Raw genomic sequence first — 27,101 nt, forward strand, 5'->3', positions numbered from 1 at the left:
ACCTTTTTTGATATCCCTAACTAGTCCAGGATTAGGTGTTTCCATAGCAGCCTGTAATTTTCCATCTTAATACTGCTAATTGTTTATTCAGTCAGTAATCAAGTGTTGAGAACCTTTACATGCAGGAATACAGAGTAAATAAAACATGCAAGACCCCAGCCATCCTAGACCTTATATTCTACAGAGGGAATGCAACGTACAAGTAAACAAATCAACCTCCTGGGTGGTTTTAGCTAGCGATAATTAGCTCCACGGTTTTCCTCTGTGTTTGGCTAGAAAACTCCACGAAGGTAGAAGCTATTTGTCTTAGTTACTTCCAGTTTGCTAGAGCTTATTAGCACCTAGCTGACTGAATAAGCTCAAAACAAATTTAAGTGACTGTTAAAAACAGGCATATAAAAAACAGAAATGGAAAACACAAATGTAACTACTTCTGTAAACAGTTCAGTTTGAGGGGTTTTTTTTCCTCTTTCTGTAATTCTACTATTCTTTTTATAACTACAACAATTAGAAACATAAGCAAAAAATTACCAAAGTCGGTAAAGAAACCCCAAATAAAACATATTTATATGTTATCACACATTCATTAACAGACGTGGTAGTAAACCTACTCTGAAATACTCAGATGCGTTGGTTAAGAGTATAGAATTTCCTTGGCGCCTTACCAAGTAGGTTCCAGGCTGCCAGCAATGTAATTTACTGTTTTAAAAGAAAAGGTGCTTACGAATAAGCTCCCCGCAATTTCCCAGATCTCTAATATACTTTAGAATCTCCCTCCACCCACGACGTGGGAGCAAAAAACCCCTGCAATTCTATTTTTATGTCAACGATGAGAACACAGAACTTTTTGCGAGTTCAACAAAGAATGCAAGACTTTTACACAACTGATCGCTGGCTTTTTCCCAAAAGATCCTTTTACAATCCCCAGAGACAAAGATGCGCTGGACAAAACCAGATAGCCCTAGGTTTGGCCAGGAGAGCATCCAGATAAAACCCCACCCCCTAGCAGAGCGCTCAGTCTGGTCTTTCTTTCCCCCGGGCGCATGCGCAGCGCACTCTCCTGCCTCCGCACGCCCTTTTCCAGCGAGTTGAGGAAGCGCTTACGTCACCGTGCCGCCGATGGAAAAAACCCTTCCGCTGCTCCACGGCGAACGAGTCCACGCACCTTTAGCTTTCCTTACCCCTCCTCCTACCCCGATGCCAAAGACTTTCCCGGCCCGTTGCCAACAGCCCAGCTTTTTGCCGAACTTCTGAGTACGTTCGTTGGCCGGAAAAGGCGGCGGAGAGGAAAAAGTGGGAGGATGAGAGACTAGACCAAGGTTGTTTACGGGCAGTGAGCGAGTCTAGGAATCGGTCCGCGAGGGCGGAGCCGAGGAAGCCGGCACTTCTTTCTCTCTTCCCCTCCCTCCCCAGCCTTCCCCGCGAGCGGACGCGGCATCGCCTCTGTCTCGCTTTTTTCTTATTTTTCTCCCCCCTTTCCCCTTCCTTTTTTTTTTTTTAATTTTTCCCCCTTCCCCCCCTTTCACCATTTCCCCTCGGAGGCGCTTCCCCTGGGCAGGGGCAGAGCCGGTCTCACCCCCCGCCTCTCCCCGGCCCCCGCCGCCCTATGGCGAGAGGGAACCCCCTCCCCACCCGGGCACAAGCGGCGGCGGTTGGAGGAGCGGGACCGGCGGCGGCGGCGGCGGCGGCCTCAGGTCCGGGGGCGTCATGGAACTAATTCGCTGACCAACCTACCGGCTGCAGCCGTGCGTCCCGCTCGAGCGCCAGCGCCCGCGCCCTCCGGCCCGCTTCCTTCTCTTCTCCCTCCTCAGTCGGCCCGGCCCTGGTCCCGCGCGTCTCGTCGCCGCGCGCAGAGGAAAATGAGGTGGTAACGGGCCCCCGGATGACCCCTCGTCACCACTTTGAGGTCTACAGTTCTGCCGGGGAGGAGGAGGAGGAGGAAGAAGAGGAGGAGAAGGTGAGGGGCGGGGACGGGGAGGCGGTTCCCGCGACCCGCGCGCGACCCCCGCCAGCGCCGCGCGCCCAGTCGGGGAAACCTGCCGGACACCCCCCACCCCACCCCCCTCACCAACCACTCGGCACCTGCCCAGTTGGGAAACAGCTCCGCTGGGTTCCCTTTCGGGCCAGTGTTTTCCGTCAGCGCGTAACTTTTTTTGTAGCTGCAGCAAATCGCCTCCTAGTGCGCGTTCTAGGCTCCGCGAGCCCGGGGGATACACAAAGAAGGGGACGCACAAAGAAGGGGACACACCCCCAACTCTGGACCTCAACGCCCCCAAGGGACCCGGGGGAAGATCGTTCCCTCTGCAAAGCGGGCGGTGCTGGGGGCGGGGCGGGGCGGGGCGGGGCGGGGGTGGCAGATGAATGGGGAGAACCTGCGGGAAGGCGGGGGAGAGGAACGTTACCCGGGGTTTTGGGTGGGTGGGGAGATCTGCCGAAGGAGCTGAGCTTAGAGTTTGCACCCTAAGGGCAGAAAAGAAGACCGAAAATTTGAAGAGGGCGGAAGGCGCTCTGCCGAGCTAGTGATTCCACTGCAGATCATTTGGGTAGGACTTGGGAATTAGATAGCAAAGTAGTGGAAGGGTATCTTTCCGGAGGTAGGATGGCGTCAGACTGGAGATCTTTGAATGTCAAAATATTCAACTTTTATTCTGTCGGTGGGAGCCACTTAGCGTTTGAATAACAGCAGTGTGACATTATGATGTTAATAGTAATACTTGCTGAGGCTTGTTATTGGACAGGCATGGTTCTAAGTGGTTTGCAACTTAATCCGCACAGGGGTAGGTGGTTCAGAAACATTTTACAGATGAGGGAAACTGAGGCTCCATGAGATTCGTTTTTCCTACTAGATGACAGCCGGGACACGGTGGCCAGAATTCCAACCCAGGCAGTCTGACTGTGCTATATAGTCTGTATCTTGGAAAAAAATTAAAGTAGTGTTATCTGCTTCTAGCTTTTCCAGGTCATTTGTAGCAGACAAAGTAGAAGGAAACAGACAAATAAGGAAAAATGGACAGGATTCAGATTTGCTAGTCTGAGACCAGACACATCAGAAATTCCGAGCTTCTGAACTAGAAGTTTCTTAATATTGATCAAGAGCACACTAGTAGAATCAGCGTGCTTTGGGAAGGTGCACTTGGATGGTTTGCAGTTAAACTGAGTTAAGTGAGTTTTCATGGCAGTGTGACATACTAGTTTAGAATGGAACTCTAAAATGTTTCCTGGTTAAGATTGGAAGCTTAACGTGTGTACATGTTTTATTCTGATTGTATGCTGCAATCAAAGATGAAAAGTATTCACGTTTCTGTGCATGTTTGTTCGTCTTTAAAAGAGGCTTAATAAAAATACAAACTTAATAATGTGCTTCCCTGGTAGCTCAGTCCGAAAAGGATCTGCCTGCAGTGCAGGAGACCTGGGTTTGATCCCTGGGTTGGGAAGATCCCCTAGAGAAGGGAAGGGCTGCCCACTCCAGTATTCTGGCCTGGAGAATTCCATGGACTGTATAGTCCATGGGGTTGCAAAGAGTCGGACACGACTGAGCGACTTTCACTTCACTTCACTTCATGGGGTGTTACATTGATTTCTGAATGTTAAACCAACTTTGCATTCCTGGGCTAAATCCCACTTGGTTATGGTGTATAATCCCCTTTTTATGTTTTCAGATACAGTTTGCTAGTATTTTGTTGACGAATTCTGCATCTGTATTTAAAAGAGATGCATATTGGTCTACAGTTTTCCTTCTGTAGTCTTTGATTTTGGTAGCAGGATCATAACTGGCCTCATAAAATGAGTTGAGAAGGACTCCTCCTCTTTATTTTTTGGAGGAGTTTGTGAAGAATTTGTCTTAATGTTTCTGTAAATGTTTGGTAGAATTCACCAGTGAAGTCATTTGGGCATGGGGTTTTCTTTTAGTTTGTCTTACTAATTTTAGAAAGCTGGTAGATCCTGGTGAGCCACCCTGGTGAGAGTAGCTAAAGGAATGAAATAAGTTTTGACAAGAGTTAATCAATTACTGATTAAAATTAGGTTTAGAAGAAGTCTTAGAACCTAAGGAGTTCAGTCTGCATCCAGTATAGGTATTTCTTCTAAATACCTCTCGACAGGTAATTATCTAGTTTACACTCTTGTTTCTGAGGTTGATATTTATGTTTACTTTAAATGAAATTATAGTGAGTCTGTTTATCTCAGATTATGGAGAATTTGAGAAAAGTACTAAGGCAACAAAATTGGAATCTCAGAACATCTCAGCAGAATATAACAGTAAATGTAATTTAACAAGATGACTTTGTTTGAAGAAATATGCATTTAAGGTCCTGAACAAAGATATAACGTCCTCCCCCACCCCAAAAAATGGCACCAAAAGCCCACACACAATGAGGCCGAAAGGTAGAGAAGTTTGCCGAAGAATGTACCTTAGAAAGTCTTAAAGAGTTTTAGCTGAGCATAAATTTTGTCTCCGTGATTCAATAGCCTCTTTAAAAAAAAGTAGCTAATGATCTTAGAGTGCATTAATAATTGGTGCTAATTTTGAGCAAAAATCATGTCACATGAGGAACTCTTGAATAGTTTTTCATTTCTGCAGAGGATGAACTGATGAGCATGATAACAGCTTTCAAATATTTGAAGGCTTGATCTTTGAAAGATCAGACTTGGGTTTGTTTTGGTTATAGTTTTTTGGTTTTGGCCCCAAGGGTTGAAATGAGCCTTTGATTCTATCTCTGTTTCATCAGGACACTGCTGTGGGCCCTGTGGGTAACAAAAACATGATACTGATATACACGAATGCAAAGGAATTTATAGGGAAGATAGTTCTTGGAAGAAATTACCTTTTAGATGGACCTTTCAGGATAGTTTCTATTTCCCACTCTCTAAGTTATTTAACTTGTTTCTTAATATAAAAAGCACTTCATGCTTGATACAGAAAATTTGCAAAAACCCAGAAGTTTAAAGAGGCAAAAAGAAAAAAAATCACTGTCCTGTTAACCGGAGTGCAGTAGGTTAAGCAGGAAGTTAGTGAAGTATGTGGGGTGATTCACAGGGAAGAGGATATTAGCTAGAGTTGGGGTAGAGGGAACACAGAAATTGAAGATTAGGCTTGTATATTTTGTTTTTTCAAATTTTAATTTTTATAAAAAATTAGGGACTTTTTGTGTGTTAAAACTAGACATTAAAACATTTTTTTAAAAGAATCCCTGGAATCTGAAGCAGATAGGTAATACAGGTACATAGTTGATAAAATGGAATAGTTATTCGAGGTCTTTAATGAAAAACAGCATTCCCCTGCTGCTTGACTTTCCCACTCTCTTCTCATTCCCTAGAGGTTTTCTCATTCCCTAGAGGTGAACCACTTTTAGCTCTCACCTTTTTCTGTTATTTAAAAATCATACTTTCAAATAACTACTGCTATTTTTTGATGTTTGAGTTTTAGATATTTATGTTTCCTTCTGAAATACAAAGATGAGTCTCTCATTCTGCCTTCTAACTCCCCTCATCCTACCAGTGTAGTTTTATCACAGTGTTGTGTTGAAATTTCTATTCAGTATTTTCATTATTATTGCTTTGTAAATATTGTGGTATATTATTATATTTCAGTTCAGTTCAGTCATGTCCAACTTTATGACCCCATGGACTGCAGCACGCCAGGCTTCCCTGTAGATCACCAATTTCTGGAGCTTGCTCAAATTCATGTCCACTGAGTCATTGATGCCGTCCAACCATGTCATCCTCTTTCGTCCTTTTCTGCTCCTGCCTTTAATCTTTCCCAGCGTCAGGGTCTTTTCTAATGAGTCAGCTCTTTGCATCAGGTGGCCAAAGTATTGGAGCTTCAGCTTCAACATCAGTCCTTCCAATGAATATTCAGAACTGATTTCTTTTAGGATTGTATGGTTTGATCTGCTTGCAGTTCATGGGACTCTAAAGAGTCTTCTCCAACACCACAGTTCAAAAGCATCAATTCTTCGACTCTCAGCTTTCTTTATGGTCCATCTCTCACATCCATATATAACTACTGGAAAAACCATAGCCTTGACTAGATGGACCTTTGTTGGCAAAGTAATGTCTCTGCTTTTTAATATGCTGTCCAGGTTTTCATAGCTTTTCTTATATTTGTATTATTATATTTTCTTATATTTACTTTCTTGCATAATCTTTTTCTGAATTTAATAACCTTGTTAGTTGCTTTGTTGTTGTTCAGTCACTAAGTTGTGTCCGACTTTTTGCAGCCCCATGGACTGTAGCATGCCAGTCTTCCCTGTCCTTCACTGTCTGCTGGAGTTTGCTCAAAAAATCTATCGGCCAGTGCAGGAGACTCCAAAGATGCAGGTCTATCCCTGGGTCAGAAAGATCCCTTGGAATAGGAAATGGCAACCCACTCCAGAATTCTTGCCTGGAGAATCCCATGGTCAGAGGAACCTGGCTGGCTACAGTTCATAGGGTTGCAGAATCTGAGCACGCATGCACATACATGTCCACTGAGTTGGTGATGCCATCCAACCATTTCATCCTTTGTTGCCCCCGCCCCCTTCTCCTCCTGCCTTCATTCTTTCCCAGCATCAGGGTCTCTTTCAGTGAGTTGGCTCTTCACATCAGATGGCCAAAGGATTGGAGCTTTAGTATAGGTCCTTCCAATGAATGTTCAGGGTTGATTTCCTTTAGGATTGACTGGTTTGATCTCTTTGCTGTCCCGGGGACTCTGAAGATTCTTCTCTAGCACCACAATTCAAAAGCATCAGTTCTTTGGCACTTAACTTTCATCAAATCTAATTACATTTTTTCACATCCTTCCACCGTGTCTCCAGTTTTCTACACACAGTTAAATCTCTGTGGTTTCCCTTTTTTTTTTTTTTTTTTAACTTTAATGTAGAAACATCTCTCAGATTCTCATATGCTTTGCCCTGATCTAGACTTTGCTTTTTAGACTTGCTCATTTTAGAGTGCTAGTTACCTTGCATGCTAAGTCACTTCAACTGTGGCCGACTCTTTGCAACCCTGTGGACAGGGGCCTGCGAGGCCCCTCTGTCCAAGGGATTCTCCAGGCAAGAATACTGGAGTGGGTTGCTGTTTCCTCCTCCAGGGGATCTTCCCAACCCACGGATCAAACCCACATCTCTGTGTCTCCTGCATTGACAGGTGGATTCTTTACTACTAGCGCCAGTTACCTAACTGTTGAGCTCTCTAGATCAGCATTGTCAAGTAGGAGTTACTGCCTTGATAGAAATGTTCCTTTTCTGCAATGTCCAGTGCAGCATTCACTAGCCACATGTAGCAGTTTAGTACTTGAAATATGGCTAGTGTGACTGAGGAATTATATTTTAACTTTATTCAGTTCTAATTTTAATAGCTACATGTGTAGCTAGTGGACACTGTATTGGAGACACAGTTAAAGATAGTTTCGTACTAAGTGGAAATGGTATTTTTTTTTTAATGAAGAGACTGCTTAACCCTTATCTGATTAGATTTTAAACAGGTATGTTTGGGACAACTACTAAAAAGTTCTAGTTTAAAAAGCCTATGACTTAGTTTTGACACATTGATGTTTTGATCAAAGTCCAAAGATTCTTGCAATTATATGGTCATGTTTTTGTCTCTTTATAACTGAATTTCAGATTTAAAGGGAGAATGTTTTAGATAACTGATGATTATTGTAAACATTTTAATACATGGTATTTAAAGAGTTGTAAAATCCTATATTGCCTCATAACATTTTTATTTTATGAATTGCTTAATAAGTACCAACATATTTATACAATGCTACACTTACTGTGTATGTGTAACTAAATATAGAACATTGTTTTATATTTGCTTTTATAGGTAGCTACATCAGGCTGGGTGGCAGGCAGATCCATAGGATATCATGAAGTTTCCAGGGCCTTTGGAAAACCAGAGATTGTCTTTCCTGTTGGAAAAGGCAATCTCTAGGGAAGCCCAGATGTGGAAAGTGAATGTGCCGAAAATACCTACAAATCAGGTAAAGATTTCTCTCTTCACTCTAGATAGGTGGCTTTTATTACCACTATCATATGTAACAGTATCTTGACACTGCATTGGAGAAATATGTACCATTAAAGATATTCTTTATATGAGAAAAAATGAACTGTTTGCTTTTTTGTTTTATCTGGGTTACACCTTTAGGAAGATAAGTATGTCCCTTCCCTTTCCTTGTAGCACAATACTTAAGAGTGGGAAGCCTTCTTTATTTCTAGAGACATAGCTCACCATAGAGGCTGAACATAATCACATCGTTATCTTTAGTGATCAAAAACTTGTTCTTTCATAAATATTAGTAAAGAATTACATAACCTACTAAGGTCGTGTCAATGTTGAAAGCTTCTAGGGAGATAATCAGCAGCTTACCTCTTAATTACTGTTGGCTATATGCCTTTTCTCTTAGAAATTTCATATAATTAGAGTTTCTATTTTTTTAACAAATCACTGTGACTATGTCTGCTCCCCAAAATTTACTGGTATAACATGTCTTTACACATCGTTTATCCTTAGTACCTAGCTCTGTGCTTGGGATAAAGAATAATGGCCAATAGATTTTCAGTATGTGTAAGCAAATGACAATATCTAAGCTTTCCTAGTAGCTTAACGGTGAAGAATCCCCCTTGCAATGCAGGAGACTCAGGTTCGATCCCTGGGTTGGGAAGATCCCCTGGCATAGAAAATGGCAACCCACTCCAGTATTCTTGCCTGGAGAATTCCATGGACAGAGCAGCCTAGTGGGCTGCAGTCCATGGGGTCATAAGAGTCGGACATGACTTAGGGCTAAACCACCACACCATAGGTTATTGATGTCTATGTGCTTTTTCTAATTCCAGCCTACTGTTATCTTCTTTCCCACAAGCTGAAGAAATATTTGTTTTGCTTTTAGTGTTACTTAATTGTCATTTAGGGAATTGGAAAATTAGTTAATCTGAATGAAAGCCTTTTATACGAGGAGTATTTGCATATGCTATCAATTACATTTAATATCTCACTTAATCCTTTGAGGGCTTCCCTTATATAGTCCATAAGATCACACACACTTGATCCTTTGAAAAAGGCAGTAGTCCCAAATTGCTCAGGATTTCAACTAGTAAGTAGTAGAGTTACAATTTTGAACCTGAGGCAGTTTTCTTCCCATTATACTTTCTATTTTTTTATGCTTATGTGATTCAGTCATTCAGTAAATGTTTGTTAAGTGTGATATTCTGAGCACTATTGTAGCATTGGGGATACAACTGTGAGAAAAATAGAAATTTCTGCTCTTATGTTCTGACATTCTAATAAGCCTCAAAGCTTTATTACATCTGCTTTTAGAACCATTTTTTTCTCCTATTATCTCAAGTCAGCAAGCAACCAACATGCATGATAAACTTTTATAACATGGTCTTTGAAGGTGATTTCGATCAGGATTATAGTATATTGCTATATTATCACTTAATCTGACCTATTTTTATAGATATTTTAACATATTATTAAGGCATAATACCAGAGAACAGAACAGTATCAGAACTTCTAAGACGGATCTGTTTAAGATTTTGCCTTTGGTAATGCCAAGTAGAAGCCCTACTTAGTCACTCAGTCGTGCCCGACTCCTTGTGACTCCATGGACTATAGCCTACCAGGCCCCTCAGTCCACAGAATTCTCTAGGCAAGAATACCAGAGTGGGTTGCCATTCCCTTCTCCAGGGGATCTTCCCAATCCAGAAATTGAACCTGGGTCTCCAGCCTTGCAGGCAGATTCTTCGCCATCTGAACTACCAGGGAATCCTAGAAGCCCTACTTAGTTCTTGTAAAATATGTGTGAGCTTGGTCTGATGGTGATAGGAAATAAGGTAGAGATGGGAGTGAAGAGCTGTACGGGCTTGAGCCACTTGACAGAAGAACCTCAAGGACGCTTATCTGTTTAATTCTTTTATTTTCTTCTGCGACTCTCAGGGACTGGTTTTCCTACTTCCCTTTTCACAATTTCTTCTAACCGTGATTTCCCTCCTTTTTCAGTCTTTGCATAAGAGAAATAGTCTTGTCTATAAACCAACATTTTATTTTGGGGCTTTTTTTTTTTTTGGTGCTGGTTAAAGCGGAAAAATAAAATATTTTTAAGCTTTTTCTCCTCTACTTTTCTTCTCCCCACCTCTGCTTTCACCTAAACACTACTAAAAGGTCATTTTTTTTACAATTTTCATCTCCTGTCTTGCAGTTTAGGACAAAGTGGTCATGCAAGAATCTTATACATCTATCACTTCCTTTCAGTTCACTTCTACAGCACTGTTCTTCACGTATGATAGCACACAGTATAATTTCCTGATGATTTGACTTTAGTTTACTGGCATATAATTGGCTCACAGTAAATGTTTGTTAAATCAATATCATTTTTTTATAATTCAGGCTAGAAAATTCTTTTATATATTAATAGTACTTTTAAGTACACAACAATTTTGTTACAAATTCAGGGGGAAAAGAAGACTGGTTAAAGTGACATGTACTTTCGGATATGCTTTTTTTATATATATACAAAGATAAACCTGCCTCAAGCTATTTATATAAAGATGATTTTCAATAGAATTTTGAAAAATCTAAGGATCCTTAAATTTAAAAGTGAAGGAAAGTGAAGTCGCTCGGTCGTGTCCGACTGTTTGCAACCCCATGGACTGTAGCCCACCAGGCTCCTCTGTCCATGGGATTTTCCAGGCAAGAATACTGGAGTGGGTTGCCATTTCCTTCTCCAGGGGATCTTCCCAACCCAGGGATTGAACCCAGGTCTCCCGCATTGCAGGCAAACGCTTTAACCTCTGAGCCACCAGGTAAGATACCCCCTTAAACTTAAAGGCCATCTAATTTTGTGTTTCCAAATGTAGGATCTTGAACTACTGGGCTCCTAGGTGTATGAGTATGAGAATCACCAGGAGGTGTCCTGCAGATTCCTCTCCCAGACCTGCTGGGCTTGTGGTGGCAACTATGGGAATTTGTATTTTAAAAAACATCATAATTTTGTTATAGCTCAGTTGGTAAAGAATCTGCCTGCAATGCAGGAGACCCCTGTTGGATTCCTGGGTGGGGAGGATCTAGAGAAGGGATAGGCTACCCACTCCAGTATTCTTGGGCTTCCATTGTGGCTCAGCTGGTAAAGAATCCTCCTGCTGTGCGGGAGAGCTGGGTTCAATCCCTAGGTTGGGAAGATCCCCTGGAGAAGGGAAAGGCTGCCCACTCCAGTATTCTGGCCTGAAGAATTCCATGGACTGTATAGTCCGTGTGGTTGCAAAGAGTCGGACACGACTGAGCAACTTTAACTTCACTTTGTTAATATGTGTTAGGTCTGGGAAATACTGATTCGGTCTAATCACACAATTAAAAAGTTTTGACATCTCTGATAAGTGATCCTCTACTTTGTCCATTCCACTGTAGAAAAGCTCTACCAGTTATTGGAGATTTTTTCCTGAATTGAACCTGAAAACTGCTTCTTTCTATTGGCTACCTATTGGTTCTAATTCTGTACACTGAAGCAGTACAGAGTAAGTTTGTTCTGGATTGTCTACTTGTAATCCTGTTAAGCTCGAGAAGTCCTCTCTTCCGATTATATATCCTTTGTTCTTGAACCATTTTTCACTTGACAAGGTTCCCCCTTTTTACCATCAACTTTTTTTTTCCTCTGCATACACTTTTTACCATGTTACTTAAATCATGACATTTGAGTTGTGCTCATTAGTGAGCAATAGAGTGAAACTATTACTTCACTTTATCTTGGCTTGATAATTTCATTAATATACCCCTAAATTAAAAAAAAAAATTGTTTTGGCAGCAATGTCTTGTTGTTGGCTTACTATACTGAACTTGTTTTTAAAACCTTTCTGTTTTCTTTTTCTGCTTTTAAGCGGAGTTTCCCTTATCCTAGATGTACTTTTTAAGTTTTTGACTTAGGTGCACTGTTTCATATTTATTCTTACTAAATTTTAAATTGTTGATGTTTATTTGTTGATAAATTGATGCTGGCCCATTTTTCTAGCTTTAGAATTATTACCGAATATATTGGAGCTTCTCTGGTGGCTCAGCAGTAAAGAATCCACCTGCAACGCAAGAGATGCAGGTTGGATCCCTGGAGAAGGAAATGGCAACCTACTCCAGTATTCTTATCTGGGAAATCTCATGGACAGAGGAGCCTGGTGGGCTATAGTCCTTGGGGTCACAAAGAGTCAGACACGACTTAGTGACTAAACAACATCATCACTTAATATATTCAGTTCAGTTCAGTTGCTCAGTCGTGTCCGACTCTTTGTGACCCCATGAACTGCAGCACTCCAGGCCTCCCTGTCCATCACCAACTCCTGAAGTTTTTTCAAACTCATGTCCACTGAGTTGGTGATACCATCCAACCATCTCATCCTCTGTTGTCCCCTTTTCCTCCTGCCTTCAATCTTTCCCAGCATCAGGGTCTTTTCAAATGAGTCAGCTCCTCACATCAGGTGGCCAAAGTATTGGAGTTTCAGCTTCAACATCAGTCCTTCCAATGAACATTCAGGACTGATCTCCTTTAGGATGGACTGGTTGGATCTCCTTGCAGTCCAAGGGACTCTCAAGAGTCTTCTCCAACACCACAGTTCAAAAGCATCAGTTCTTCGGCGCTCAGCTTTCTTTATAGTCCAACTCTCACATCCATACATGACTACTGGAAAAACCATAGCCTTGACTAGACGGACCTTTGTTGGCAAAGTAACGTCTCTGCTTTTTAATATGCTGTCTAGGTTGGTCATAATTTTTCTTCCAAGGAGTAAGCGTCTTTTAGTTTCATGGCTGCAGTCACCATCTGCAGTGATTTTGGAGCCCAAAAACATAAAGTTAGCCACTTTTCTCACTTTCTCCATCTATTTGCCATGAAGTCACAGGACCGGATGCCATGATCTTTGTTTTCTGAATGTTGAGCTTTAAGCCAACTTTTTTACTCCTCTTTCACTTTCATCAAAAGGCTCTTTAGTTCTTCTTCACTTTCTGCCATAAGGGTGGTGTCATCTGCATATCTGAGGTTATTGATATTTCTCCCAGCAATTTTGATTCCAGCTTCTGCTTCCTCCAGCCCAGCATTTCTCTTGATGTACTCTGCTTAGAAGTTAAATAATCACAGTGACAGTAAACAGCCTTGACTTACTCCTTTTCCTATTTGGAACCAGTCTGTTGTTCCATGTCTAGTTCTAACTGTTGCTTCCTGACCTGCATACAGATTTCTCAGGCGGGTCAGGTGGTCTGGTATTCTCGCCTCTTTCAGAATTTTCCATAGTTTATTGTGATCCACAATAACAGTCAAAGGCTTTGGCATAGTCAGTAAAGCAGAAATAGATGTTTTTCTGGAACTCTCTTGCTTTTTCAATGATCCAGCAGATGTTGGCAGTTTGATCTCTGGTTCCTCTGCCTTTTCTAAAACCAGCTTGAATATCTGGAAGTTCACGGTTCACGTATTGTTGTGGCCTGGCTTGGAGAATTTTGAGCATTACTTTGCTAGCGTGTGAGATGAGTGCAATTGTGCGGTAGTTTGAACATTGTTTAACATTACCTTTCTTAGGGATTGGAATGAAAACTGACCTTTTCCAGTCCTGTGGCCAATGCTGAGTTTTCCAAATTTGCTGGCATATTGAGTGTAGCACTTTGACAGCAGCATCTTTTAGGGTTTGAAATAGCTCAACTGGAATCCCATCACCTCCACTAACTTTGTTCGCAGTGATGCTTCCTAAGGCCCACTTGACTTCACATTCCAGGATGTCTGGCTCTAATATACTAACTTTGTCATTTTTGTACCATCTGTAGATTTGGTAAATAAAGACATCTATTTTGCCCCGAGGTTGGTTTTTTCTTTTCCTTAAGTAAACAGTTTCTTAAAGTATATATAGATCAGAGTGTACAACTCATAAATTTTCACAAAATGACACTAACCACATTACCAGCACCTTCAGAAGCTCTTCTTGTGTCTTATGTTTACCATCATCTATCTTTTCCCCACAAAGAAACATTATCCTATTATCAGAGAATAGTTCCTATTATCAGAGAATAGTTTTTCTTTGTTTTGAATTATATTTATATATGGAGTAATAAAATATGTCCTGGGCTTCTTTGCTCAGTATTATTATTTATTTTATTTTTTTTGGTATAAGATTCCATCATAGGGATTCATTTATCCATTCTGCTATTGATGGTCATTAGAGTTGTTTTTGTGTATGTCTTTTGGTGAACATACTTGTACGTTGCTGTTGAGTATATTCTTAGAGGTGGAATTGCTAGAACCTAGAATATGTGTATTCTCAGGTTTAGCGGATACCACCGATTGTATTACTTACCCAAGTTGTTATACCACTTTTACACCCCATTTTTTTTCTTTTTACTCTTACAGCAGAGTATGAAAGTGCCACGTTGTTCTGCATCCTTGTGAACCTTGATACTGTCTTTTTCATTTTAGTTATTCTGATGAGTGTGTTATAGTATCACATTGGGTTTTAATTTGCATTTCCTGGATAGCTAATGAAATTCAGCGTTTCATGTGCTAATTGGCCATTGACTATCTTTTTTGGTGAAATGTCTGTTCACATCTTTCACCTGGGTTCTGTTGACTTCCTTTTTAAATTGTTGGTTTTCTGTTTTGCAGGCTCTATGTATTATATATATCTTCAGCTCAGTATGTGTTGACTTTTGATAAATAGAAGATCTTAATTTTTAATGACCAAATATCAGAAATTTTTTCCTTTTTGCTTAGTCCTTTTAAAGAAATGTTTGCCTCATCCGGAGTAATGATTTTTTTTTTCCCTTTGTGATATGATGTGAAGTAGGAGTTAATAATATTTCTCCATTTAGAAAACCAGTACTATTGATTAGAAATACAGTTTGTGCCACTGCCCCATAATGTATTTTTGTTATTAATGACGTGACTGCTGTACATGATTAAATACATTTGTGGGTCAGTTTCTTGCCTCTCTTCATTGATCTGTTCACTTCTCTTAAATACTACACTGCCTCACTTATTGTAGCATAATAATGTCTTTGGTGGCATATACTTTGTTCTTTTTTTTTTTCTTAACAGTTATCTTGGCTGTTTTAAGCCCTTTGCTCTTCTGTATGTATCAATAGTTTTAATACACTTGTCAGTTTTCAAAAAACCAAAAAAATGTGGGGTTTTGGTTTTACTGAATCTGTAGATTGATTTGGGGAAGAATGAACATGAGTCTTCTAATCTGTGAACATAGAGTATTTCTCCATTTTTCTTTAAAGATGGTCTTCAGTTTCTTTTAATAATGTTTGGTAATTTAGGAATAAACCTAAATTATTCCTGGGTATTTGAGACTTGTTGAGGCTATTACAAATGGTATCATTTTAAATTTTTTATGTGCTTGCTTCTATATGCTGGTTGATTTTTATATAGACCATACTAAATTAACTTACTTAGTAGTTTGCAGAGTCTTTAGGATTTTCTGTGTATTATACTCCATCATGTCAAATATGAATAATCATGGTTTTATTTCATTCTTTCCAGTCCTTACAACTTTATTTTTTCCTGTTTTTCAGAATTAGCTAGGGTTTCCAGAACTGCTGAAGTCTCCATTTGAGGAGAAAGCTTTCAATATTTTACCATTAACTCTAATAGTTGCTATATATTTTTTAATCTTTATCAAATTAAGAAATTCCTTTCTCTGCCTTAGTTTGCTTGGAGTTTGTTTCATGAATAAGTGTTGAATTTTTATACATCATTGGATTTTATTAACATTTTGGCTAGGAGTCTTGCATCTAAGGTCATGGGTAAGATTGGTTTGTAATGCCTTTGTCAGATTTTCATGATAAAGTTATGCTGGTTTTGTACAATGAGTTGGGAATTGCTGCTTTTTTTCCCCCAGTGCTCTCCGTTTGTTTAAATTGATATTATTTCTTTCTTAAATGTTGGGTGGTTTTGCTTCAAAGCCACTGGGGCCTAGAGATTTATTTGTGGGTAAAGTATTTACTAATTAATCTACTATCTTTGGTAAGTATGAGGCTAATCAGGTCTTCATTTAACTGTTGTCTCAGTTTTGGTGAATTGTGTTTTTTAAGGAATTCATTTTGTCTAAAATTTCAAATTATTTGTATAAAGTTACTCACAATATTCTCTCTTTAACATTTAAAGAGTCCATAGTGGTGTTCCCTTTTTCATTTCTTAGTTGGTGTGTAGATTTTCTTGATCACTCTTTCTAGAGGTCTGTCAGTCTTTCAGTTATGTTGATTTTTCCCTATTGTACATTTTTTTTTTAAGTTTTGCTCTTTTTTCATTATTTCTGTCTACTTTCTTTGTATAATTTTCTGTTCTTTATTTTGAGATACAGATGCTTTATCTCAAGAGAAATGTTTTCTTCTTTTTTAATTCATTTAGCACTATAAAGCATCACTGTCTACTCTTGCTGCATTTGTTGTTAGATTTCATATTGGGTTCTTAATTTAAGTTGTTACATGTCTCAATTCTAAAATTTTGCTTTTGGATTTTTTATAGATTTCATTTCTCTAGTGAACATTTTCATCTTCTCATCTGTCTGCCTTCCTCTCTGTTTGTGTATCAAGTCCTTTTCTGATAATGCAAAGACCAAGATCTTTTTGTTGTCCCCCTTTTTTTTCTCTTGTTTTTGATTACTTGTTCTTTGTCTTGTCATACCTGGTTATTTTTGATTGGTTGCTGAGCATGAGAAATTGTAGAGGCTCTAGATGTTATTTTTCTGCAGGAGGGTTCAATCTTCCCAGTGGTGGGTAAACTGAATAAGAAGCTTGAATCCATTGAAGGACTGTGCTGATGGGAGGCTGGGTTGCTATTGAGTATAGCTTCATCTACTTCTGGTTGTCCTCAACTCCTAGAGAGTAGCCAGGGATTCCAGCTGAGAGCTTGGAGTGTTTACTAGTGCCCTTATCCCTTGTGGCTCGCCTGGTAAAGAATCCACCTGCAATGCGGGAGACCTGGGTTCAGTCCCTGGGTTGGGAAGATCCCCTGGAGAAGGGAAAGGCTACCCACTCCAGTATTCCGGCCTGGAGAATTCCATGGACTGTACAGTCCATGGGGTCGCAAACAGTCGGACACGACTGAGCGACTTTCACTTTATTCCTGAAGGGTGCTACACTCTTTCCTGAGCTCATTCTTTCTTTTCAGAGACTTTCTGCTTGGCCACTTAGATCCTTGTCCTTCCCAACTTCAGAATTTCATTCAGAAAATTAATTAAGGGGAAAATCAGCTGAGTGTCACATTCAGATCTCTGACCCTCCCTCTTCCCGCTAGTTTCTTGGCTCTTCAAGTCACCAAATTTTGACTCTTGCCTTGTAAGACTCCCCAAAACTCTGTTGGTTTCTTTGCTCATACTTTACACCTCTTGCCGTACTCGCAAGATGGGCAGATGCCTGAAAGGGGAAGCTATGCAGAGTGTTGACTCGTCTCTAATTGTTACCTCCTCTCTGGAGTCCTAGCAGTTCTTATGCCTTTCTATCATTGTTAGTGGCTTTTCTAGCTGTCTCAGCTAGAGTGTAGGTTTGCTGCTTCCTGCTCAGTCATAGCCAAAAGCAGTAAGGTAATTTTTTTAAAAAGTATTGAACTTAACAGTTGTGACAGGAGATGATGTGGGAGCACAGGAAAGTACTTAGCCCGATTTGAGTAATCAGGAAAAGTGTCCGGTAGGGAGTGATGGTTGAAAAAGCTCTTAAAGGATAAATAAAAAAGCAAGTCGGAGAAGGCAATGGCACCCCACTCCAGTACTCTTGCCTGGAAAATCCCATGGACAGAGGAGTCTGGTAGGCTACAGTCCATGGGGTCGCTAAGAGTCGGACACGACTGAGCGACTTCACTTTCACTTTTCCCTTTCATGCACTGGAGAAGGAAATGGCAACCCACTCCAGTATTCTTGCCTGGAGAATCCCAGGGACGGCGGAGCCTGGTGGGCTGCCGTCTATGGGGTCGCACAGAGTCGGACACGACTGAAGCGACTTAGCAGCAGCAGCAAAAAAGCAAGTGAAAGAGCAAGAAGTATGTTTCAACCAGAGGGAGCAATGATATAATACAGGAGCAAGGAAGAAACCATAGATAGAAGTACTGCTCTTATGCATTTTAAGGCAAAAAGGGATGGAAAGTGAGTGAGGCTGTAGAGGTAGGTCAGAGAGGGATTTGTATGCCCTGCCTGCGGGATTATACTTCATCTATTAGGTAATGGTGAACCTTTTAGAGTTTAAAGCTAGACAGAATTTGTGTTTTAATAATCAGAATAGCTGAAAGCTCTGTGTTTTACCATGTTGAATCAAACCATTATAAATTCTCTTTGGGATTAGTTGTTCAACCACTATACTGAATTCTCTTAACCCTATTTGAGCAATCCATATAAGAGAAAACAGATCTCTTAATCAGGAAATACTGTTTGGGGTAGGCAGACCTCTTTCCTTCCTTTCTTCTTTCCTTCTTTTCTTCTTCCTCCCTCCTGAATGTTATTACTTATTGCACAGAACTTAATTTTTTAAAGCTATTCCAATGATATTACTGTTCAGTATATGTTTGAATTGAGTTAAAAAAAATGATCTAAGAATCAGTATCACTTCATTTAAGAGTGAGTCTTTGCAAACTTATCTTCTGTGGGGGTTTTTTGGTTTCTGTTAGTTTTGGCTAGTAATGATAATAGTAGCCATGCAAGAATGCTTTCTTGGCTCCGTTCTGAAATTTTTTAATACAAAATATGTTCAAGACCGAAGAGTGTCATGTTTTCTTTCATAATTATTTGCATGATAATTGGTTTGAAAGAATTATTTATAAATAATGTTTTGTTAAATTTGTTTCTTCTGGCATCACAAAGCACTAGGTATTTTTAGAGGAAGGGAAGGACAAAACTAAGATTTAACTGCCTTTTGCTTTCTATGTGTTTCACACAGGTTAAATCACTTAGTTAATATGTAAATCTCTATTTAGCTATGTTCCCGTGTGTTATACCTCTCCTTACAGCACATTATGTCCGTCTTTTGTGAGACTTCTTACAGTTATATGTTTGTGTTATTTGTTTAATGTCAAACACAGATAGTCACATTATGTAATGTAATCTGTTATTTAGGGATTTTTTCCCCCTGTATCTCTGACCTGAAGGTATTGAATTAATGCTGTTTTTGCTCCTTATTGCTCCTCTAGATCATTGTTCTTTCACTTCCCTAAAAACCTACCCACTTTCATCAGATTGTATCGCCATCTGCCTCTCCTTGTATTAATTTATTTCGTTGTCATTGAATTGTTCGGATGGCTTAATTAACATTGCTTTTTTTTTTTGGCATTTTTAGATAAAAACTCCCCTTTGTAGAAATTTAATTTCTCTTGAATGTTTAATTATCTCTATCTAAAAGTTTTGTGACTGCTTCAGTTGGTTCCCAGGGACCTTTAGGGGCTCCTGGTCCAGCTCTTAAAAGTAACACCTCACGGCTCTGTGGAAAATGGAATATTTTAAAACCAGTACCCAGGGACTAGCTGTAGGGCTGTGTCTACTTCCTCCTACCTCTGGAGAAGCCATAGATCCAGATAGTATTTTGCTGACTTTTTCAAACTCCTTCTTGAGAGTGAGGATCCAACTGCTGGCTTTAATATCGTGGCTTTAATAACCTAACTCCAGGTTCCTCTGTCAAGTTGGAAAGTAGTCTCTTTAGGACGTTATTTTTCTGTTACCCCATATACCCCAAGCATTTCAAGCCCACAACTTCAGTCCCATGAGCAACCTTATGTTTCTTTTCGATTCATTGAATTGTATCACTAGTTGTCGGAGTATCTGTTCTAGTGGTCTTTTCCATCCATCTTTATTTTTATTTGCAAATCTGAGGAGCTTAACACTAGATTATTGTGTTGACATTAGTCCTGTTGACATTAGTTGACTCCAGGTTGATATCAGTCCTGTCCTTCAGAGTAAAGTTCACAGGTTTAAAATACTTTGTTCTTTCCTTGTCTTGGGAGGGATCACCCCTGCCCTCACTCTTAAGATACAAGGTAGTTAATGTCTTCTCTCCCTCACTGGGCCAGGCGCCTGCCAGCGTTTGCCCCTCACCCTGTGCATAGCTCTGCTCTCATGTCACCGTATCTTATTACTGATTTCTGAATGTTTGCCTCATCATGAGGCTTTGCTTTAAAGTTTAAACAGGGAGGTTTTCATTCTTCATTGTATTCCCATGGCCTGTCATATGATCTGCACTTAATGTTCATTAATATGAACTCAGTTAAATGTCTTGAGTATCTGATGTTTTCAAATTATTGTTCATAGTCTTAACACCAGTTTGGTGGTGAGATATTAATATAAAAGGTTGTGAACCATCTTTGTCTCATTTTCTTGTCAGTATTTCTTGTGTAGTATTCTAGAGTCAGTCTTTATATAACAAAAGGAATTGACCAGAAGGCAAATATATATGGCAGTTAACCGTCATAAATACCAGTGATAACTGAGTTTAGAGCTAAATATAAAAATTATGTAGGGGTGATTAGTTGGTATGGCCACAAAGAAATACTTTACTTTTTGGGCCAAAGCTGAAAATTGACAGAAAGATGAGTTGGAATAAAGGAAACTGGCCAGTGCAGTATCAGAGGTTATAAGGAGCACCTGGCACTGTTCCTTGCAACCCTAAAGAAAACCTAGAGGAGGGAGAGAAGAAAGTCTAGCTGAAATACCTATTTGAGGAGATCCATTGTCAAGATGTACAGCCTTTCATACTTTAATAACTCTTAATGCATCTCTCTGTGATGAAGGAATTAATTTCATAAAGTTGACTTTGAGTGATCAGGAAAAAGGTCTAAGCTGTGGTCTCTCTACTTTCTGAGGAATGAGATAAATAATATATTTTTAAAGAGATTTCCATCCAAAACGGTTATGATGGTAAATCCTGCAGTGCTCAGTTAAACCTTTACTTGTCTGGAACCCTCATTTATTGAAAATGGTCTTTTCCACTAATCACGGAGGCATTTCTGTACTTTTTTGTGTTTACCTGACAGTAGTACTTACATATATCTGTTCTATTTATTAATAGTAAATTAAGTATTACTAGGTTTGTTTTGTTTTTTATGATTCCTAAAAAACTGAAGAGTGAATAAATATTGCTTTAAAGTATGTACCTTTTAAAAATTAAGCCTAATACCCAAAACTTAAAAATAATATGTAGGAAGATTAAAACGATAATAATCAGTGTTTGTGTGGTAATCTCTAATGATAAATTCAGATTAATTTCCCCTTCAGTATTCTTTCATCATCTTTAAATGTATATTCATCATTTGTCCCTGGTATCTTTCATTTATTCCTGTTTAGTTTTGTTTTTAATGGACTATCAATCTGTTATCATGGCCCATTTAAGATAGTTTAATGTCTGTCTACTGCCTTAGAAAGAAATTCTCTTATTCTTACTAAATTTTTTTATGCTCAGGAATTGAGAAAACTTAATTCCAAAATTGCTATTAGTTTATAACAGTGTTACCTAAACTTTAAAACCTTAACTTGATTATATAGATTTGTGGTGTGATGACACTGAAAATTTTATTTAATAAATAAGAGAATATTGGATATTGATATTAAATGCTGTAAGTAGTACACCACAGTTCAAAAGAATCAATTTTTAGGTGTTCAGCCTTCTTTATGGTCCTACTCTTACATCCATGTATAACCACTGGAAAAACCTTAGCTTTGACTATATGGACCTTTGTTGGCAAAGTAATGTGTCTGCTTTTTAATATGCTGTCTTGGTTTCTCATAGTTTTTCTTCCAGGGAGCAAGCGTCTTTTAATTTCATGGCTGCAGTCACCGTCTGCAGTAATTTTGCAGCCCAAGAAAATAAAGTCTGTCAGTGTTTTCCTTGTTTCCCTGACTATTTGCCATGAAGTGATGAATCCGGATACCATAATCTTAGTTTGTTGAATGTTGAGTTTTAAGCCAACTTTTTCCCTCTCCTCTTTCACTTTCATCAAGAGGCTCTTCACTTCCTCTTTGCTTTTGCCATTAGGGTGGTGTCTTCTGTGTATCTGAAGTTATTGATATTTCTCCCAGCAATTTTGATTCCAGCTTGTGCTTTATCCAGCCTGGCATTTCCCATGATGTACTCTGTATACAAGTTAAATAAACAGGGTGACGGTAGCCTTGACGTTCTCCTTTCCCAATTTGGAACCGTTGTTCCATGTCCGGTTCTAACTGCTGCTGCTTGACCTGCATACAGGTTTCCCAGGAGGCATATAAGGTGCTCTGGTATTCTCATCTCTTTAAGAATTTTCCAATTTGTTGTGATCCACACAGTCAAAGACTTTGGCATATTCAGTGAAGCAGAAGTTAGGTGTTCTGGAATTCTCTTGCTTTTTCTATGATCCAATGGATGTTGGCAATTTGATCTCTGGTTCTGCCTTTTCTAAAACCAGCTTGAATATCTGGAAGTTTACAGTTCACGTATTGTTGTGACCTGGCTTGGAGAATTTTGAGCATTACTTTGCTAGCGTGTGAGATGAGTGCCATTGTGCGGTAGTTTGAGCATTCTTTAGCATTACCTTTGGGATTGGAGTGAAAACTGACCTTTCCCAGTCCTGTGGCCACTGCTGAGTTTTCCAAATTGGCTGGCATATTGAGTGCAGCACTTTCGCAGCATCATCTTTAAGGATTTGAAATGGCTTAGCTGGAATTCCATCACCTCCACTAGCTTTGTTCATAGTGATGCTTCCTAAGGCCCACTTGAGTTTGCAGTCCAAGATGTCTTGCTCTGGGTGAGTGATCACAGCATCGTGGTTATCTGGGTCATGAAGATCTTTTTTTTTTTTTTTCATAGTGAAAACTTTTATATTTGGAATTAGCCAGCTGGACTCAGTTTAGATGATCCCAATTTTGTTGGCAACATCCAAAGCATCATAGTCAGGAGCCAGTCGAACATATGCCTTCTTCTCTCCATCAGGCCTGATCAGTGTATTGACCTTAGCCACGTCAATGTCATAGAGCTTCTTCACAGCCTGTTTAATTTGGTGCTTGTTAGCCTTGACATCCACAATGAATACCAGTGTGTTGTTGTCTTCTATTTTCTTCATGGCTGACTCGGTGGTGAGGGGGAATTTGATGATGGCATAGTGGTCAAGTTTGTTTCTCCTAGGGGCGCTCTTCCGAGGATATTTGGGCTGCCTCCTGAGCCGCAGTGTTTTGGGCCGCCTGAAGGTGGGTGATGTCCGGATCTTCTTTTTCTTGTGGCTGTGGACACCTTTCAACACTGCTTTCTTGGCCTTCAAAGCCTTTGCTTTGGCTTCAGCTTTAGGAGGGGCAGGGGCTTCCTTTTTCGCCTTCGGCGCCATGTTCATGAAAAGTGAAGATCTTTTTTGTATAGTTCTGTGTATTCTTGCCACCTCTTCTTAATATCTTCTGCTTCTGTTAGGTCCATACCGTTTCTGTCCTTTATTTTGGTCATCTCTATAGACTTGTGTACTCTGGACGTTACATATAAACATGATCATATAATATATGGTCTGTTGTGACTTGTCTTCTTTCAGTTAACATACTGTTTTCAAGGGTCTTCCATGTTATGACATGTCTGTACTTCATTCTGTTTTTAAAAAAATATTTATTTAATTTGACTGTTCCAGGTCTTAGTTGTCACATGTGAGATCTTAGTTGCGACATGTGGGATCTAGTTCCCTGACCAGGAATTGAACTTGGGCTTTTGCATTGGGAGCTCAAAGTCTTAGCCACTGGACTGCCAGGAAAATCCCAGCACTTCATTCTTTTTTGTTGATGAATAACATTTCATTGTATGGCTATATCATACTTTATTTATATCCATTCATCAGTTGATGGGCATTTGGGTTGTTTCTGCCTCTTAACTGTTGTGAATAGTTACTACTATAAACATTAGTGTACAAATACTTGTTTGAATACTTGTTTTAAATTCTTTTTGGTATATACCTACGAGTGGAATTGCTGGGTCATATGATAATTCTGTGTTTAAACTTCTGAGGAGCTGCCAAATTGTTTTCTGAAGTAACCGTACCATCTTTCATTCCTACCAGGTGAATGAACGAGGGTTCTAATTTCTCCATATCCTTGCCAGAATTTGTTATTAATTGTTTTGATTGTAGTCATTTTCGTGGGTGAGAGGAGATACTGCCTTTTGATTTTGATTTGCATTTCCTTGATACATAATAATGTTGAGCATCTTTTCAAGTGCTCATTGGCGAATTGCGTATTTTCTTTGGAGAAATAACTATTTAGACCCTTTGCTCATTTTAAAATTTGGTTTCTGTCTCTATTAAACTGTAAGGAGTCTTTGCATATTCTAGATATAAGTACCTAATTAGATACATGATTTGCAAACATTTTCTTCATTTTGTGAGGAACTATTTCACTCTTCCCATCCTTTACATATTGTTTGCTTTTGAACAGCTAAGGATCAATAAAGATGTTTGCTTAGTTATGACTCTTGACAGTAACTAAGTCAACTTTGTACTCCATAGCCAGGTTAAACGAGTTTTATATTTTCTGTAGTTACACTGGAATGACTTAAGTGATAGATTGAGAAAAGAAGTACTTGGGACATTTTAATTCTCTGATTTCACATTAAAAAAGCGAAGTGCTTCATTTACTTTAAAAACTGTGTGAATGACTCAGTTATTTATTTACCAAAGTAGCAGAAAGGTGTATTTGTGAAGTAATTTGAAGTGAGCTGTCATGGGTATCAGCTTTCGGGTGATACCTTTTTTTTTGCTGGTTGAGATATTTATTACTGTGTTATATCAGGGTGGAGTTCTTAACTGGGGCCAGTTTTGCTCACCAGGCGACATTTGGAAATGTCTGGAGATATTTAGGTTATTCTACTGGAGAAGTATGTAGCATCTACCTAGCTTCGCTGGTGGCTCAGATGGTAAAGAATCCGCCTGCAATGCAGGAGACCTGGGTTGGGAAGATCCCCTGGAGGAGGCCATGGCAACCCACTCCAGTATGCTTGCCTAGAGAATCCCATAGAGGAGCCTGGCTGGCTACAGTCCATGGGGTCGCAAAGAGTCAGACATGACTGAGCAACTAAGCACAGCACAGCAACTAATACATAAAGTTTTATCTTCCTTTATCTCAAGTTTGTTAGATTTTGAATAAACTTAAAAAGATTTTCTAACATGTAAATACATATTCTGTAGCATTTGCTAACTTTTTATAAGTGAGAATTGCAAATATATCTTGATGATAACTTGAAACTTGTTCTCTTTTATTTTTATTTTTTAATTGTTCCCTTATAGAATGTTTCTCCATCCCAGAGAGATGAAGTGATTCAGTGGCTGGCCAAACTCAAGTACCAATTCAACCTTTATCCAGAAACATTTGCTCTGGCTAGCAGTCTTTTGGACAGGTTCTTAGCTACTGTAAAGGTAAATATTCTAGAATATACCTACATACATCTTCTGTTTTGATGGTTTATATGCTGCACCAGGGGCAATTAGTAGAATATTCTACAAGGTGGAAAACCTTCTTAAAGATAACATATATATCTGTAAGAAGACATGATGTCTTCTGTTATTGCTTTAAGTCTTCAGAAATGTTTCCGATTATATTCTGTAATTTTCTTTTGGCTGTAAGTATTCATAGCTTATACTTAACCAATGAAATTTTTGATCTCTTTCTTTTAATGCAAACCATATAGCATTGGTAGAAAGTTTAGCCGTCTTTAACACATTGAATACCAGTTGTGAATAGTGAATCAGACTAGAAAAGTATAATAAGCCTATTGCATATTTTTCTCTGTTACTCCTTATTTATTGAATCTCTATTTTGTAGTTTTCTGAACAGCATATAAGTACTTTCTAGCAGCATACATTTGGAGTATAACAAGATGAAAACTGAACTGTTATACATAACTTTGGTGTATTTTTGTTCAGTGGCAGCATTACAGATAAGTTTTATGTTATCCCTATTGGTATACTATATCATTGGTTATATTATGTGAAATCGGTCATGGTGGGCCCTTAGCAGATTTAAAGCAGAAAGTCAGCATTTATTCAATAGCAAGACATGAAACAGAAAAGCAATTCAGTTATCGTTTGTATCCCTAGGAATATATATGTTGCAGGAACTATGAGTTCAGTGCTGAGAGTACTGTATTTTTTGTTATTTGGTATAACAAATAGAAGCCAAATTATGGAGTGGAAGAATTTGGATGGCCACTCAGTTACCTTTTTATGTTTCAGACTTCTACTTTTGAGAGACTTGAATTATGATGATCCTAATTGCCTGAAGTCTGGGTTAACTAAGATGCCAACAGTTATTTCAGCATCAAGTCCTCCTCCCTTCTCCCTGTTCCCCTACGCTAGCTAAGCTCCCTTTCACAGAGAAAGATACCATGGGTCCCGATGTTACTAGCATCAGATGCTTACTTAGAGATGGCTCATCTGTATTGAAACAATTCATCTAAAATGTATTCATAGTTTAAAGGTGCTTAAGGCAGACCATAAAAGGATTGCAACAAGAATGGAGCCTCATGTAAACCCATGGCTGATTCATGTCAATGTATGGCAAAAACTATTACAATATTGTAAAGTAATTAGCCCCCAACTAAAATAAATAAATTTATTAAAAAAAAAAAAAAGAATGGAGCCTCAAGTCCAGCTGTGCAGAAAAAGGTGCTATGAACTTCTTTAAAAGTACAGACCTTGAGCCCTATCCCAGACCTACTAAATCTGAATCTCTAGTAGATGAAATCTGGACATGTTTATTTAAATAAAGAAACTACATAGATGATTCTGATGTATATCCAGGATTGAAAATTACTGTTTGTTTAACCAAAAAAAAACCCCCCACATATTTGCTGATGGGGTTTTTTATAGTACTAAATTTATTATTGGTGCCCTTGATTTGGGGGTTTCATTGCCTACCCAAAGTTGCTAACTGTTAGACTGTCTGTAATGAACTCGGATTTCCTCAAGGATATGGGGTTGATATGTTGTTACACATGGAGAAATAAGAGAACCTGAAAAACTGTCAGAGCCACAAGATCTGACTTCACTTTCAGGATCATTTGTGGTATCTGTTAACCTCTGAGACTGTTTTCTCATCTGTAAAGCAAGATATAACATTTATGGCAATGCTTTCTAAACCATAATTTTTTAATCAATATTAATGATTACTTTAAAATATTGATAGAAT

General features: G+C 39.2%; 1 protein-coding gene and 1 pseudogene across 5 annotated transcripts in view; one reads left to right on the forward strand and one right to left on the reverse strand.

Moving 5' to 3' along the window:
- Window positions 1-1,423: 1,423 nt before the first annotated feature.
- CCNI (cyclin I) overlaps window positions 1,424-27,101 on the forward strand; it is a 36,812-nt gene continuing 11,134 nt past the window's right edge. For 2 of the 4 annotated variants that reach the window (XM_081584568.1, XM_081584585.1), the window contains exons 1-3: window positions 1,424-1,957; window positions 7,807-7,963; window positions 25,202-25,330. In XM_081584568.1, the coding sequence (XP_081440694.1) occupies window positions 7,850-7,963; window positions 25,202-25,330 (243 nt within the window). In that variant the 5' untranslated portion in view covers window positions 1,424-1,957; window positions 7,807-7,849. The remainder of the gene's footprint in view (window positions 1,958-7,806; window positions 7,964-25,201; window positions 25,331-27,101) is intronic. The other 2 variants (XM_081584579.1, XM_081584595.1) reach the window with 1 other exon arrangement.
- Window positions 20,489-26,037, reverse strand: LOC145543357 (large ribosomal subunit protein uL23 pseudogene; annotated as a pseudogene). Its single transcript, XR_014080662.1, has one exon. The product of XR_014080662.1 is annotated as a large ribosomal subunit protein uL23 pseudogene (transcript).

This window comes from Giraffa tippelskirchi, chromosome 1, assembly GCF_054371585.1.
Source record: "Giraffa tippelskirchi isolate mGirTip1 chromosome 1, T2T-mGirTip1v1.2.pri, whole genome shotgun sequence".
In the NCBI taxonomy this organism is placed as follows: domain Eukaryota; kingdom Metazoa; phylum Chordata; class Mammalia; order Artiodactyla; family Giraffidae; genus Giraffa; species Giraffa tippelskirchi.